Source organism: Neofelis nebulosa, chromosome 9 (genome assembly GCF_028018385.1).
Source record: "Neofelis nebulosa isolate mNeoNeb1 chromosome 9, mNeoNeb1.pri, whole genome shotgun sequence".
In the NCBI taxonomy this organism is placed as follows: domain Eukaryota; kingdom Metazoa; phylum Chordata; class Mammalia; order Carnivora; family Felidae; genus Neofelis; species Neofelis nebulosa.
In genome coordinates this window covers 77,450,736-77,468,447 of record NC_080790.1, presented here as the reverse complement: position 1 = coordinate 77,468,447, position 17,712 = coordinate 77,450,736, and the positions used below count along the sequence as shown (strand labels likewise).

At 38.6% G+C, this 17,712-nt stretch overlaps 1 protein-coding gene across 6 annotated transcripts in view; it reads right to left on the bottom strand.

Annotated features, from left to right (window-relative positions):
• THADA (THADA armadillo repeat containing) overlaps positions 1-17,712 on the bottom strand; it is a 330,983-nt gene that overhangs the window by 299,761 nt on the left and 13,510 nt on the right. For 5 of the 6 annotated variants that reach the window (XM_058684278.1, XM_058684279.1, XM_058684280.1 and 2 more), the window contains exons 8-14: positions 16,827-17,014; positions 13,942-14,036; positions 12,793-13,013; positions 9,949-10,655; positions 7,495-7,646; positions 4,106-4,261; positions 3,255-3,377 (exon numbers count right to left, since the gene is read on the bottom strand). In XM_058684278.1, the coding sequence (XP_058540261.1) occupies positions 3,255-3,377; positions 4,106-4,261; positions 7,495-7,646; positions 9,949-10,655; positions 12,793-13,013; positions 13,942-14,036; positions 16,827-17,014 (1,642 nt within the window). Of the gene's footprint in view, positions 1-3,254; positions 3,378-4,105; positions 4,262-7,494; positions 7,647-9,948; positions 10,656-12,792; positions 13,014-13,941; positions 14,037-16,826; positions 17,015-17,712 lie in introns of those variants that run through there. The other variant, XM_058684283.1, reaches the window with a different exon arrangement.

Genomic DNA, 17,712 nt, shown 5'->3' with positions numbered 1-17,712 from the left:
AAGTCGGACGCCCAACCGACTAAGCCACCCAGGCGCCCCTGTTCTTGTCACTTTTAACAGCTCCTAGTGAGGCTCCCAAATACCTTAGCCTAGCATTCAAAATCCCTTTAGATTACTCAGGTGTTTTCCCTACTTGCCTTTAAGACTTTTTGCCATGTTATAATTCAGGCTATTGAAAAATAACATTAAAATTGTTTAAAGTGATATATTTCAAATTACAAATATCTGTATGTTTAATTCTACTGTTATGCTACATTTTCATGCATAGAAGATGGAACACTTAGGTGACCAGAGAGGGAAGCCAACCACAGATATGAAATTGGTTTCTATTTCCAGCTTTGCCACTTGTTAACTGTGTAACTACAAGTATGAAATTCCTGAACCTCCATGACATATCTCCTTATAGGTACAAAAAAAAAAAAAAAAAAAAAAAAAAAAAAAAAAAAAAACCTGTATTCCCTAGGGGAAAAAAGGAAATTTTATTTATACATACACACACAGTGTGTTTGTTAAGCTCTGTTTTGATTATTATAGCAAAAAAAAAAAAAATTGCTACCCATCCCCAACTTGATTCTCTAACTTATTTCCTGTTACTCAGCTCCTTTGGTCCTCCAAGTACCTTATGTGTCATTCACAAATTCTCCCTGCACTTTTTCACTTCCATGCTTTCAAATAAGCAGGTATTAGGAAAACGCTATTCAGATTTTAGGAATAAGAGCAGATGTGGATAGGAGTTTGGCTCTACCACTTAGTAGCTGAGGGACCTTGGGCAGTTTACTCAACTTTTCCAAGATGCAGTTTTCTCACTGTCTTGAAGTTTATTTATTCTGAGAGAGAGAGTGCAAGCAGGACAGGGGCACAGAGAGAGGGAGAGAGAATCCCAAACAGGCTCCGCACTGTCACTGTAGAGCCCGATGCAGGGCTTTCACTCACAAACAGGGAGATCACGACCTGAGCCAAAGTTGGGCGCTTAACCAACTGAGCCACCCGGTCACCATTTTTTTTTTTAAGTGGGCTCTACACCCAACATTGGGTTTTAACTCACAACCCCGAGATCAAGAGTCACACGCTCTTCCAACTGAGCCTGCCAGGCGCCCTAATTTTCTCATTTTTAAGTGAGGATAATAATGCCTCTCACAGTTTTGCTATTAAAGTTTAAATGAAAATGTGGATACAAAGCATTTTGTAAATTTAAAAGTACTCTAGCTATTACTATTAGTTATTTAGATATGAAATAATCTCCTTCACTAGACTCGAAGACACCTTTCCCAACTAATAGCCTCCTCTTCTCCCCCAGGATTCACTCTGTTGACTGGCACCAAGCCTATCATACACTGTGCATGACACCCACTATTCCCACTATTATAAAGATGATGATAAATAATATAGTGTCAAAGTCACAACTGCCAAAAGCCACAGGTGACTACAGTTGGGAGAAAATATCAGAACCATGAGATTGACTCAGGTGAAGACTCTAAAGGACTATTTTCAAAAACATATATATTCACAAAGACAAACTAAGAAACCAGGTATCCACACAAATTCAGAATGTCAATCCATAATAAAGGTTTTATCTTTCTAAGTACCTAATTCATATTTCACAAATGTTATTTTACCCCTTGTAAAAACAGGCAAAAGAGCCATGTTTTCTTAGATCATCTAGTAATGATCTAAGAAAGGCTAAAAATGAGTGCTCCAAACAAAAAGCATGTGCTCAGTATACACGCTAATCATTTTTAATGATGCCCAGCAAGGCTTTTTAGGGTGATTTAGAGTTTACAAACAGCTTTCTCGTTTAATCCCCAAGAGCAACCTTTCTAGAGAAGGTACTCACCCCACTTAGAGTCAAACAGACTCATAAGGTAAGACAACTAGCCAGTGGCAGATATGGGACTACACCGATGTCTTTCATGTTTAGGTTGTAACTTTCCAATCTTCGCTGTTGGGATTTTACAAAGCTGAAGGTGACTTCAACCTTGGTATAGAAATATTCTCCTTTACATGATTTTTTTACCTTTCAAATACAAAGCTGAAAGCTAAGGCCATCCATACTAATTTTTAGAATAGGTTGTATGTAATGGCTCCAATGTATCATTAATTTATCACAACTATTTCGCTAAATGAAAGAAAATAAATGAACTCGTGTCCTCTGAATCTTAAATTTTTTTTTTTAATTTTTTTTTTTTCAACGTTTTTTATTTATTTTGGGGACAGAGAGAGACAGAGCATGAACGGGGAAGGGGCAGAGAGAGAGGGAGACACAGAATCGGAAACAGGCTCCAGGCTCCGAGCCATCGGCCCAGAGCCCGACGCGGGGCTCGAACTCACGGACCGCGAGATTGTGACCTGGCTGAAGTCGGACGCTTAACCAACTGCGCCACCCAGGCGCCCCTGAATCTTAAATTTTTTTAATGTTCATGTATTTTTGAGAGAGAGAGGGAGTCAAGCTGGGAGGGGCAGAGAGAGGGAAACAGAATCTGAAGCAGGCTCCAGGCTCTGAGCTGTCAGCACAGAGCCTGGTGTGGGCCTTGAACTCAAGAACTGTGAGATCATGACCTGAGCCAAAGTCAGATGCTTAATGGATTGAGCCACCCAGGTGCCCCTGTCCTCTGAGTCTTAGAAGAAAATAAGAGCCTGCTTCTGAGAGGCTAGATTTGGAGTAAGAAATCAGTGAAAAACTCCTGATGGACAGAAATGGAAGGTTGTCAAGCTAAGCTTTGGCCCAGTAGAGCTTCTATGTCTGGGGTTCCATCCATCCCATTAGCACAGCACCCTGAAACCTAGTCCTACTCTTCACACTCCCTCCCAAATGGAATAGACTAGAAACTCCATAGCTGGACCACAGACCAGGAAACACTAATATCAAGCCACTGTAGGTCATGTTAGTCTAAAGAAGAAGCAGGCTCTGATATAGCAATCTTCTACCCTGGGGAGGGGTGGACGAGTTCAGGGCCAGCAATTACCTTTCTGTTAAAGTACTAAATTAATGTAGCCCCCATTAAGCTGTAAATGATTGAGGTGAACCCATTACTGTTATTCTGTAACAGGACTCAAGTCCAGCACTGGTTCTATAACTCAGAGTACCTCGAGAGAAGTACCAAAGCGCCAGAAGAAATATGTAAAACCCAGATTGAAGGGGAAAAAAGCACAGAAACGCTACTCACTACAAGACTTCCATTTATTTCCCTTTAACGTTTATTCATAATTGCTCTAGGTTTCGTAAAAATCCTTAAGTCTAGAAACAGGTCACCTACCTTATACTGCTGTAAAGATACAGAAGGGTGCTGTTTGGATAACTCATTCTCTGGCTCATGTTTGGATCTACTTTGCTCCAGTTTATAAAGCACCTGAGAACTCTCCTGTATCCTACAAAACAACTTTTGAGAAAAAGAAAAATAAAGCATATGTGAGTTCCATTCATCTTAAATGTCAGTCTAAAAAAAGGCAAAGGACAAGTTTTCTACATTCTTTAGACTAAACCTCAGGCAAGGAGAGTACTGGTTTCTAAACTCTTAATATTTATACAGTGTTTCTCTCTGACAGAAAATGAACACATATTTTTAAAACTCCCCCCAAAAAATCACTGCAAATCAGAATACAGTCATTAAACTACAGTTCTACTTCCTTTAGGTTGGCATGAAACTACAGATATACTCACTTCTATACTCTCCCAATTCTGCATCCCATAAATGTGGCATGTGATTAATTCAAGTGGAATTAGTCAACAGTCACCATTTCATGAGGCACTTAAATGGTAAAGCTTCAAGGGCATCTTTCCTCCCCTCACCAAAGTTTTCTTAAAATACCTTTCACCCTGAAAGATCCATCACTATAGTTTTTTTTTACTTTCAAACATTAAAAAAAAAAAAAAAAAAAAGAGCTCAAGTTTGATTTATTTTACACCAAAACGAAAGGACTTTATACCATGGACTTGAATCCCAAATGTAAACTTTAGGGAAATGGTTCACAGAAGGGCCACGAAGGGATGTGCAGTCCAATCCTATGACCATTATTCCCACATTCTCTCAAAATCTGAGCTCTTTTCAAAAATGATTTGCAGAGCAGAGTCCACCACTTTCCAATACTTTCTGATGAGAAATTCTACCTTTTTAAGAAGAGAACAAATCTGTTGCCGCACTCCTGGGGACTGACTGTTAAGATTGTATGCGATAAAGAATTGAATCCACTGCATTTCTTCTGTGGAAACAATTTCTGTACTTCGATTACTTTCACAAAGCAAGCCTAGCGTATCTATCCGTACCTAAAACACATCAAGCAATAAAACGTTACTTTTTCAATGAAATAAGCAAAATGTAAACTACTTGACATATTTATTTACCAAAAAAACAGTAAAACACAGTTTACCCACATGTACTTCAGAAAGGTTCCCTAAGGGGTGTGTGAGTGGCTCAGTCAATTAAGCACCCAAATGTTGATCTCAGCTCAAGTCATGATCTCAGTTTGTGAGTTCGAGCGCCATGTAGGGCTCTGCACAGACAGTGTGGAGCCTGCTTGGGATTCTCTCCCTCCCTCTCCCACTGCTCCTCTGTTTGTGTGTGTACACTCTCTCAAATAAATGAACTTAAAAAATAAAATAAAATTTTTTTTTAAAAAGACAGGTTTCCTAATCCCAAAGATCCTGTGGTTATATCCTATAAAATTATTTTATTAAATGTGTAAGTTGGGTATTTGCAAGTCAACAATCTTAAAGATTCTTATTCCATGGTAATGCTCAATTTCATTCCTTTTCCTCTTTTTTCTCAGTGACTACTCTACTCCAGGACCTTATCACCTCACTCTTAGATTACAGTTATGCACATCTTACCAGTCTTCTGGTTTCTTTTTGCTCTCACACTGGAAACTCATCTGTTTCCATTAATTCCACTTTGTTGCTGAAGGCAGAATGGCTCTGGTTCCTAGTTACCAACTGAGTGAAATCTGAAGTCTTCAACCTAGCATTGGAGGCCTCCATAAACACTCCACTCTTACCAAACAATGTCCTGAATCATCCTCCTGACTTTGTTTTGTGTTCTCCCATTTTAGTTTTTTGGTTTTTTTTTTTGTAAATCATTTTATTTTTTTTCATCACGATAACTATACTCCTTCATTCCCATCTCCTATTTCTCCCTTCCCCCAAACCACTTCGCCTCTGGCAACCATCTGTTTGTTCACTATAGTGAAAAGTCTGTTTCTTCGTTTGTCTCTTTTTTTTTCCCTTTGCTCATCTGTTTTATTTCTTAAATTTCCACATATGAGTGCTATCACATGGTATATGTGTCTTTCTCTAAGTTTGTTTAGCATTATACTCTCTAGCTCTATCCATGTTGTTGTAAATGGCAAGATTTCATTCTTTTTTATGGCTAATACTGCATTGCATGTATATATAATATATATACCACATCTTCTTTATCCATTCATCTATTGGACACTTCAGCTCCTTCCACAGTTTGGCTATTGTAAATAACGTTGCAGTAAACATCAGGTGCATGTGTCCCTTTGAATTAATGTTTTTGGATTTCTTGGGTAAATACCCAGTAGTGTGATTACTGGAAAATAGGATAATTCTATTTTTAATTTTCTGAGGAACCTCCACACTGTTTTCCACAGTGGCTATACCAGTTTGCGTTCCCACCAACAGCGCAAGGGGGTTTCTTTTCCTCCACATCCTTGCCAACACTTGATGTTTCTTATGTTTGAGTTTGGTCATTCTGACAGGTGTGAGATAATATCTCATTGTAGTTTTGATTTGCATTTCCCCGATGATGAATCAGATGTTGAGCATCTTTTCATGTGTCTTTTGGCCATCTGAATGCCTTCTTTGCAGAAATGTCTGTTCATGTCTTCTGCCCATTTTTTTGTCTTTTTTTAAATTATTACTATGATTTCTCTGCCCATTTTTAATTAGATTATTTGTTTTTTGAGTATTGAGTTGTATCAGTTGTTTATATCTAACCTTTTATTGGATATGTCATTTGCAAATATCTTCTCCCATTCCATAGGTTGCCTTTTAGTTTTGTTGGTTATTTCCTTTGCTGTGCAGAAGCTTTTATTTTGATGTACTCCCAACAGTTCATTTTTGCTTTTGTTTCTCTTGCCTCAGGAGACCTATCTAGAAAAATGTTGCTATAGCCAACATCCGAGAGATTACTGCTTGTGCTCTCTTCAAGGATTTTTATGATTTCAGGTCTCACATTTAGGTCTTTAATCCATTTGAGTTTATTTTTGTTTAAGGTGAGAGCAAGTAGTACAGTTTCATTCTTTTGCATGGTGCTGTCCAGTTTTTCCAGCACCATTTGTTGAAGAGACTGTCTTTCCCATTGGATATTCTTTCCTGCTTTGTTGAAGATTAATTGACTGTATAATTGTGTGTTTATTTCTAGGTTTTCTGTTCTATTCCATTGATCTATGTGTCTATTTTTTTGCCAGCACCAAACTGTTTTAATTACTACCACTCTGTAATATAACTTGAAATGTGGAATTGTGATACCTCCAGTTTAGTTTTTCTTTTCAAGGTTGTTTTAGCTATTTGAGGTCTTTTGTGGGCTCCATACAAATTTTAGGATTGTTTGTTCTAGTTCTGTGAAAAATGCTGTTGGTATTTTGATACAGATTGCATCAAATTTGTAGATTGCTTTGAGTAGTATAGACATTTTAACAGTATTAGTTCTTCCAACACATGAGCATGGAATGCCTTTCCATTTCTTTGCATTATCTTTAATTCCTTTCATCAATGCTTTATAGTTTTCACGGTATATTTTACTGTTTTTGGTGCAATTATAAATGGGATTGTTTTCTTAATTTCACTTTCTGCTGCTTCATCGTTAGTGTATAGGAATGCAACAGATTTCTGTACATTGATTTTCTATCCTGCGACTTTACTGAATTAATTTGTCAATTCTAGTGTTCTCCCATTTTGTGTACTGCTCCAACACTTCCTCTCCCTTAATCGCATTTATCACATTTCTAATCAACCACCACCTACTCTGCTCTAAGCTCCCCCCCAAATCCTAACCCATAAAAGCGCACTTATATCTGTATAGTCTTCTAAGAGTTTCCACTTGTGTTACACAGGTTTTCTTATTCCTTCAACTAAAATTTAAATAGCCTGGGGGCACCTGGGTAGCTCAGTCGGTTGAGCAACCGACTCCGGCTCAGGCCACGATCTCGTGGTTTGTGTGTTCGAGCCCTGCGTTGGACTCGCTGCTGTCAGCCTGTCAGCACAGAGCCCCATTCGGATCCTCCGTCCCCTTCTCTTTACCCCTCCCCTGCTTGTGCTCTCTCAAAAATAAATATTTTTTATAAGTAAATAAATAAATAAAATTTAAATGGCCAGGATACAAACTCTACACTTTTCACTTTCAATTTACCCTCCCTATGGACCCCTTAAAATAGTGCTGGGCTCAACAGAGAGGCCTCTATAGTGGACTGCTAACTGAATAAATGACTCAGGGATCTACTACATGTATGAAATTCTCAGACATTTTGTTTGCTTACTTGGCAGTGCTGGTGAATTAAGCCTTGTTTTATTCTTGCACTGGACACAAGGTTCCTCCAGACATCAGTTGCAGACCGAAGATGTCCATGAGCTCTAGCTGCTCGCAGACATGCCATCAAAGCTCCCAGAGCCCCTGTACTATTATAAGATCCTAAGGATGGAAAAGATTGTTGCCTCAAAAGCACAATAACACAGACCACTACTGTGCTATATAACAAAACAACTACCACAATTTTCATTTGCAATTAACATTATATTTCCAGAAAAAAATTGTATTTTAAATTCTAGCGTGAATTAAAGTTCCTATTCTAAGGGCACCTGGGTGGCTCAGCCGGTTAAGCAGCCAACTTCAGCTCAGGTCATGATCTCACGGTTTGTGAGTTCAAGCCCCACGTCATCAGGTTCTGTGCAGATAGCTCAGAGCCTGGAGCCTGCTTCAGATCCTGTGTCTCCCTCTCTCTCTCTGCCCCTCCCCTACTCATGCTCTGTCTCTGTCTCTCTCTCTCTCTCTCAAAAATAAACATTAAAAAAAATGTTAATAAATAAAGTTCCTATTATAAAAGAAACATTATTGAAAGAGATTTAATAGTTCTTGTGTCAATAACTTCAGTAAGCATAATCCCCTTATGTTAACTTAAAGAAATCATTCTTGGGGCGACTTTCAGCCAAAATCAGGAAAAACATTTCAGTGGCCAAATATCATTTCTCTAAAAAGAAACACTAACCCTCTGCATATTTTGGAGGTATTCTTCCTCCCTCATAAAAAAGGCAAAAGGAGGATTATAAAGAACCTTGGGGTGTCTGGGTGGCTCAGGCAGATAAGCATCCGACTCTCTTGATTTCGACTCAGGTCATGATCTCATGGTTCATGAGATCAAGCTCTATGTGGGGTTCTATGCTGACAGCACAGACCCTGCTTGAGATCCTCTCTCTCCCTCTCTCTGCCCCTCCCCCACTCACATTGGCTCACGCTGTCTCTTAAAATAAATAAATGAACTAAAAAAAACCACCAAAAAACCTAATGCGTTTGGAAGTTAGGATATCAGCCATTACTAACAGGACAGAGGGCTCAACCTCACAAGGTGCAATGATATAAAAATAGAGACTGCCTTATTCCGGAACAGATTCATGAATCTTGAACTTTAGATGGCTTCTCAGAAAGGCGGGAACAGTTGTTGTTAAAAACTACAAATAATGAGAAAAAAAACCCAACTACAAATAATGGCTCATTTTTGGGTATAGGAATCAGATTTTTCTAGCTACCTGGTGGTTACTGTTTGAAGTATTGAAAGTTTTCAACTATTTTTAGTTATAAGTTTTCTTAAACTGTGATGCAGGGTACCATATTCCTGCTTTGTTAAACAGAAAATAATAATTTTAAGATTTACATGATAGGGGCTCCTGGACGGCTCAGTCGGTTAAGCATCCAACTTCAGCTCAGGTCATGATCTCACATGATTCACCACCCATGAATTCGAGCCCCACATCGGGCTCTGTGCTGGCAGCTCAGAGCCTGGAGCCTACTTCGGATTCTATGTCTCCCTCTCTCTGTCCCTCCCCAGCTCAATTCTATCTCTCTCTCAAAAATAAATAAACATTAAAAAAAATTTTTTTTTAAGATTTACATAAGTCAAGATCCATCATTGACATATTAATTACTGATTTATGCTTTAATGTAGTACTTCCTTCCAGGTTACTGAGTTTCAACGGAATGTTTACCCCTATTCTAATTGACTACAGATGGCTGTTTCTTGAGGTCACACACGTTCTACATATTTTTTTCTCTTTCCCAGAGACAAAAACTTGCTACTGTCAACTTAACCTGTCTTCATCCTTGCCTAAAACAATACTTAATTACTGTTTCAATCACTAGAATAAGGAACTTATATAAAACACTCACTTTTATTCCAGTCTGACAACCTAACAAATAACAACTCAGTAAAATGAGATAAAACTAGTAATAAGGGGGGAGGAGGGGGGGCGGGCAGCGTGGATGGTTCAGTCAGTTAAACATCTGACTCTTGATTTTGGCCCAGATCAGGATCTCACAATTCCTGAGATCGAACCCCGCGTCCGGCTCTGAGTTGACAGTGCAGAGCCTGCTTGGGATCCTCTCTCTCCCTCTCACTCTGCCCCAAACCACTCTCAAAATAAATAAATAAACTTAAAAAAAAAAAAAAAAAAAAAAAAAGACTTAAAAAAAAAAAACTAGTAATAAAGGGAACCTGATACTCATAACTGAAATCAATCTTTAGCTTATAGAAATGACTTAAGCCAAAAAAATTCTATTCTACTCAGGACAGGAACATTCATTTCAATCTGAAATCTCTATCATTGATGTCCTCTTTTGCAATTTACGGAAGTGGTAATATTGAAATTTGAATATCGTCCACGTCTACCGAGGAACCTACCCTTTTTTAACTAGAAATTACTAAAAGAATGGTTCATCTTACCACTTTTAGCATCAGCAGAAGACTGAAGAATCTTTACCATGTAGCTTAAGCTTTCGGGGCTGCAATTCAACAATTTTGGCAAGTAATAATCGATCACGTAAGATTTCTGGTCCAGATTTCCTTCACACAGTATAAAAAGGAGAGGAGAAACCCAAGTCTCATGCCACTCATCAATCCACGTACTGTCAACAGCCTGGGACTTCAAATGACTCTTGTGACTTCTGAACATGGTCTCCAAGAGGTCACTTGCATAAGGTACCAATGACTGGTCTCCCATCACCTCTAAGATTTGTGATGGAATAGTTTTGGCTAGTGCCAAAATATGTCCAATTCCTGTATAATCTACTAAACAACCAAGACACATGTATTTCCCTTTCACATGCCATTCCAGTTGCAAAAGACTCTCTGTCAATTCACAAATGAAACGATCGGCAGCCAAACCTGACGCTTCTGAGTCTGATTTTTCTTTAGTGAGCTGGTGTATTTGGAGAACATTTCTGAATATAATTTTGGTTTGGTGTCTCAAAGCATCCAATGGATGTTCCCAGTGGGTATAGACATATTCCAAAAGTTTCCCAACTATGCTTGAATTCCCATTCAGACTGTCCTTTAGGCTTGGGGAACTTGATTCAAGGACATGAATGGCTGAATTAGTCCAAGATGCCAAAATTCTAGAGAAAAACAATTCCAGGGTTGATTCCTTGATCCTGAAGAAAAATGAGCCATGTTATTATAAACTGACTAGTAAAAGAAATTTCATTTTATAACCATTTAAATTTTAAAAATATAAAAGACAAAGAATGACCAGAAAATTCAATCATTATTAAATTTACAACAAAAATTAAAAACAAGGCCAAAATAGACTCAAATTTATAAATTAGTCTTTCCACCTTATAGTAATAATCCAGGGGCACCTGGATGGCTCAGTCGGTTAAGCATTCATCTCTTGATTTCAATTCAGGTCATGATCCCAGGGTCGTGGGATCAAGTCCCATGTCGGGCTCCATGCTGAGCATGGAGCCTGCTTAAGATTCTCTCTCTCCCTCTGCCCCTCTCCCCCACTCACACTCTCTCTCTTTCTTTCTCCCTAAAATAATAATAATAATAATAATAATAATAATAATAATAATAAAGAAAAGAAATAATCCAAAAAAGGACTAAGGAAACTTTTGGAAATGATAGAAATGTTCATTACTTTATTCTGATGATGGTTTCACAAGTGTTTTAAAACATAGTGAGGGGTTAGGGCTGGAGAAAGTTAGGGGGAATGGGGTTTCTTTTGAGAGTAATAAAAATATTCCAGAATTGATTGCAGTGATAGTTGTACAACCCTGTGAATCTACTGAAATAAAACTGAATTACACACTTTAAATAAGTGACTTTTACGGTATATAAATTATATCTCAATAGAGCTGTTAGACAACACCACAATAAAAAGTGTTTTTTATAATTTAAATAATTTTTATATTATTATATTTATATTATTATTTTAAAAAATTATTTTAGAACATTGTGCTTTTTTTCCTTTACCTACATGTTCACTACTATCAAGCTGTATCTATGGTTTGATATTTCAAGCACACGATCACTTTCAGGCATTATGAAAAAAACACCCAAAAAACCACAAAACACAATCCAGTGAAGTCAAAAAAAAAAAACCCACAAAACACAATCCAGTGAAGTCAAAAGAACTGGTTACAATTCTGGCTCAGGTGCTTATTAGCAATACACTCTTAGGTTTTAGCATTTACTTTTCTGACTTCACTTTTTCCACACAACACATCTGATTTCCTATCCTATCTATCAAGACACGTGAAGCTCATACTGAATTACCTATGTTGACGTTGTTCATAAACTCCAAAGCACTATCCATATAAAAATTTTCATAGTTTTTTAGGGGTGCCTGGGTGGCGCAGTCGGTTAAGCGTCCGACTTCAGCCAGGTCACGATCTCGCGGTCCGTGAGTTCGAGCCCCGCGTCAGGCTCTGGGCTGATGGCTCGGAGCCTGGAGCCTGTTTCCGATTCTGTGTCTCCCTCTCTCTCTGCCCCTCCCCCGTTCATGCTCTGTCTCTCTCTGTCCCAAAAATAAATAAAAAAACGTTGAAAAAATTAAAAAAAAAAAAAAAAAAAATTTTTCATAGTTTTTTAAAAATGCTAGCATTAGGGGTGCCTGGGCGGCTCAGTCGGTTGAGCGTCCAACTTCGGCTCAGGTCATGATTTCACAGTTTGTGGGTTCAAGCCCCACATCGGGCTCTGTGCTGACTGCTTGCTCAGAGCCTGGAGCTTGCTTCAGATTCTGTGTCTCCTTCTCTCTCTGCCCCTCCCCCGCTCACGCTTTGTCTCACTCTGTTTCTCAAAAATAAATAAAATGTAAAAAAAAAAAAATTTTTAATGCTAGCATTAGAGACTAAACGTTAACATTAGTATTAGAAATGTTCAATACAGGGGCGCCTGGGTAAGCCTCTGACTTTGGCTCAGGTCACGATCTCACAGTTGATGAGTTAAAGCCCCACATCAGGCTTTCTGCTGTCAGCACAGAGCCCGCTTCAGATCCTGTCCCCTTCTCTCTCTCTGCTCCTCCCCATTTCGTGTTCTGTCTCTCAAAAATAAATAAACATTAAAAAAAAAAATGTTCAGTACAGGTTCACCTGCCCTAGTAATTTCTGTAACTCTCTCTCATCTCATCTTCTTTCATACCCACTTCATTGCCTACATATATCACCCTTTCAATTCAGGACTATCCTGAGCACTTTGCATTGAACTACTAAGTATGCAGGTTCAGTCGCCATCTTTTAAATGTCTGGCAAGCAAAAGAAAATATGAGACAACAGCATGAAAACTCACTGTGAACTCAAGGTGAACAATACATGGACGATATTCAAGAGCAGGGCCTCCCCGCTTGGGCCCATCCTTCCATTCTGCCAGTCCAACATGGTGAGTGTCCCTTGACACAGGAATAAGAGAGTTGACTGCGAGACATCAGCACAACAAAGGCTCCTGCAGCAGTTCAAAAACCAGTCAGGGATGCTGGTACAGTCCACTGAACGGAGAAGCAAACTACTAATCTGGAAAAACATAGCAGAGCTAACATGTTACAAAGCCTCTAAAACTGTACAGATATTTCAAGATGTACATCCAAAATTCCCTTTCCCCTGAAACATCCTAGGAAAAATAACTGAACCTAAAGATGAGAAGCCACAAGTGTTAAAGTTATTATTACCAAAAGGGAAAAAATTAAGTCTTAGGATTAAGAATTCTAAGTACGTGAACCATTTTGCTGGTTTGAATGTACTAGTGGAGCAAAACTTATCATCCCCTGCAGGTGAATGACCTTAACACTTTTTAGAGGTGATTTGAGAAATCAAATTATTAAATTTTATCCAATGGTAAATACTTTGTGTGATCTCATAGAAGAGTACACATCTATTTTATATAACGTCAGGTAAACAACTAAAATAAGTTTGTAGATAACAGAGTAAGGGAAGAAAACCCTGCTAGTACTAAATATAAGGATTAGCGTGCAAACGATCAAATTATCTTTTCCATGTAATCAAATTCACCAAAAAATTGACTCTCACATGCTTCCAGTCTAAAGTTCAATATTTGGGTTATTCTTAATGAAAAGGACATACTTATCAAAAAGTTAGGACTTCATGTATGTATATATTAATCCCTGCATAATTTTAATATTATAAATATCTTTTATAACACTGAGAGATGAAACTGAACAAACAGCACTAGAAACATATGAAGAGGCACCCCTAAAAATGTTGATAGTGATTATCTTTAGGAGATGGATTTACAGGTGACTACTCTGGTCTTCTTCCTGCTTTTTCTGCATTTTTGGACTGTCTCTTACTATAAGAGAAAAAGATCATCAGAAAGATTCTACTATGCAGAAAGAAATTTTTAATTCATGTCTTTAAAAATATTTTTAAAACATGTATCTAATTATCAATGAAGTATACAATTCTACAAAGGAGATGCACTCACCAAATCAGGAATCTCTTCAGGTGGGTGAAACATAGCCTTAATAAAAAGAATAACAGCTAATCCAGATGTACTCTGAATTGTCTGTAAGAGGTGATCTATTTGGTAAAAAAGTAGAGAGTGTGGATTAAATGACAATGGATATTCTGGTACAGTGGAAAAAGCACACGCTGCAGGGACAGAGAGTCCTGGGTGCAATTTCTAGCATGACCACATCCTAGGTGAATAGGACTTGGGCAAGTTATTTCACCTCCCAGGGACTCAGCTTTCTCTTCTGTAATATGGGACAATATAACTCCTACCTGACAATTATTTTAAGCTTTAAATGCATAACGAACATAAGACTTTTATGCCCAGCACATAAACACTTAATAAATGTGATTCCTTCCTCTCTCCACTAACACCCACTCTCCCTTCCTCTCCCCGCAGCACATCTAGCAGCAATACCGCTCACTCTCTTCCCTGCACTGAGGCCTCTCCAGCCCAACCCCCACATGCATTACTCTTTCTTAAAGTGATTTCGGGGCTTGTGTAAAGAGCCTGCATCAGTGCTAACTGAAAGCTCTGCTATCATTGGCAGGTACCCAATGCAACCAATCTTGACTTGCTATTTTCTCTTTGTTTTCTATTAGCCTCTGGTTTGTAATAAAGTTTACCAAATATGGTAAATTATTCAACCGGGCCTAAGACTCAAAAATGCCTACCATAAACTACCTACTAAATATCCACTGTGCCCTTTATCCCTGCTAACAGAACTGTGACTTTGATTGGGGCATCCACGTACTCAGCCAAAGGCGGGACACTTGCTTCCTCAATCTTGCCTGCAAGTAAAGGTAGCCACGTGAGGGTTCAGGCCAATGGGATAGAAGCAGGTACTTGGGAACTTTTGTTTTTCCTGATTAAAGGTAAGGATGCAACTGGCCCTCCTTCCGGCCGTGAACATAGACATAATGTCTGGAGCTACAGCAGTCAAATGGCAACCAGGAGGCAAAAAACGTGAGTAAAAGCCAACATGCTGAAAACGGCAGAGCAGAAAAGCAGAAATGTTTGAGTCCTAGACTGCATACAGTTCGGGATCACCTGCCTCAGAACTTGAAGTTATGTGGGGACGAGGGGAGCCATATTTGCTTAAGTGCCTGAAGTGCCTGAAGTTTGGTTTTCTGTTACTTGCAGCTGAACATTTTACTAATACATGAAATTTTGAAATCCTGGGGAAGAACAGCAATGAAGAGGTCCCATCAATGGTTCAGAAAAGGGGCTACCTCTTATTAAAATCAGGCCTTCTCTGTGTTTTACCCATCCTATAACAAATTCCTCTTTTAAAAAGCAAATATCCGGGGCGCCTGGGTGGCTCTGTCAGTTAAGCGTAGGACTCCGGCTCAGGTCATGATCTCGCGGTTTGTGCGTTCGAGCCCCGCATCGGGCTCTGTGCTTATAGCTCAGAGCCTGGAGCTTGCTTTGGATTCTGTGTCTCCCTCTCTCTCTGACCCTCCCCTGCTCACACTCTGTCTCTCTCTCTCTTTCTCTGTCTCACAATAAATAAACATGAAAAAAATTTTAAAAAAACAAATGAAACATCTGAACCAATTCATTAATTTTTTCATTAATATTCATGCATACATGATCATATAGAATGAGAGATAAAGGTGAAAAAGTAATTTAACTTTTTGTGAACATGATAAGTATTTTTTTTTTTTGGGCTAATCTTATTGTAATATAAAACACTGATATAGGAAAACACCCAAAACAAGGGCACAGCTTAATGAATTAACTGAAATGAACACCCTTGTACCTACTGCCCAAAGCAAGAAGCAGTACTCAAGACACCCTGCCCGGAAGGCTCATCCACGTGCCTCATCTCAACCACAATCCCCTTCTCTCACCCTGAGTAGGCATTATTGTGACTTTCACAGTAATGGCTTTCTTCTTTTCAAATGGTTTTATTAATCAAATGTGCATCCCGTCCATTTTTTTAAAAATGTGATGTATTTTTTAAATGTGTTTTAATCTACAGGTGCCTTCTCTACCGCTTTCATTGCATAACAATTTCTCTATTCAAGAACTCTGGCCTTTGACCTGCAACATTTCCCACAATCTAGATGTGGGTTTGTTTAGTCCTGATGCAATTGCACACGTTCTTCTCTCTTCTACAATTACTGTAAACTGGCAGGTGACCTAGAGATTGGTCTCAAGTTCAGTCACTTTGGGAAAAGTATAGGTGGTGAAACCAAGACTAGATCTAAGGGGCATATATTGTCTGGTTGTCTGTTCTGTAAAGTTAGCAGTTGCTGATGCTTAATGCCTACGTCAATTCATTGGGGGTTACAAAATAGTGATATTCTACCATTTCATCTTAATTTATTATTTGAAATACTTTTATAAAGACAGACTTCCTCTCATTAGCTATTTGGTTTCCAGTGGCACAGTTCATATGAAGAAAAGCAACATATGAGAGATACAAAGGGGAATGATGAATGGCCCCACAAGGATTACTATCATTACTTGAGGATAATACCTACTGCTGAGGAGAAATGTACAGATTACATTTACCTTTCCAGATTTTCCTTCCAAATTTGGAAATCTATTCTTCTCAAGAATTTTCTTTTGCCACTTAAAGTCTCTGGCTTTTCAACACTAAGACTGTCAGATTTCCTTCTTTACAATACACATACACACATTTAGAAAAGTCCTTCAACATTACCCCTTGGAGAACTGGTACATTTGAAAGAAAAAGCATTAAAACCTCATAATCCAGGGCCTCCCCACTTTAAGGGGCTAGGGGAGAAGTAGTTCTACGTGTCAGTTAAGTATCAAACATTTCATACCATTATTAGCGTAAGCTGAACGACACTCAATTATAATCACCATTTTTACGGTTTTACACTTACCATCAATTAAAAACTTGGTGAAAATACTCAGCAATCCACACATACTTTGCCATGTGGGGGAACTGGAAATCCTCACATGAAGTGTCTGAAAGTCTTGTATTTTCTGTACCAACATCACAGAAACTCTAGTGCCTACCGACAAGTCATTCATCAACTGCGTCTGAACGATATGATTTCCGGCAAATTTTCTATAACGAAGAAGAGACGTTATTACAAAAGAAAAGTCACACGAAAATGTCACCATTTCCATCCCTCAATAAAAAACATTCTTCAATCAAAGGGCCAAAATTCATTTTAGGTTATAATAGACATTCATACCTCTCTGTTCCACTCCCATAAACATTCCAATTCTATGGACATTTACTACAAACTTTCAACACTCTTACTTCAACATTTCCCTCCTTCTCAGCCAATGACCAACCTCATTTCTCTCCTTTTAGAGTAAAAGTAGCAGATCCAGAATGAATGCCACAATTCCATAACTTGAACACTCCCTCAACCTTGGTACGCTCTCTTCACCTGGCTTCCAAGACACCAGGCTCTCCTCCACTTTCTCCTACTTCACCATCGCTCCTTCCTAGACACCTTGGCTAGTTCATCATCTTCTCTCCAAGCTCTTTATGTTATAGCTCTCCACAACTCAGTCTTTAGTCCCCCTCTCCAGCTACTTTGTTCCCTTGATGCTGATCTCATCCAGCTCATAAACTTTAAATTATAATCTATATGCTGACAATTCCCCAATTTTTATCTCCAGGTTAGACCTCTCTTTCTAATTCTAGACTTGTATATGCAACTTTCTATTCAATATCTTTCCTTGGATGTCTAACAGACACCTCCAACTACATGAACTCATCTTCAACTCCAAATCTGCTACACCTGCTAGGAT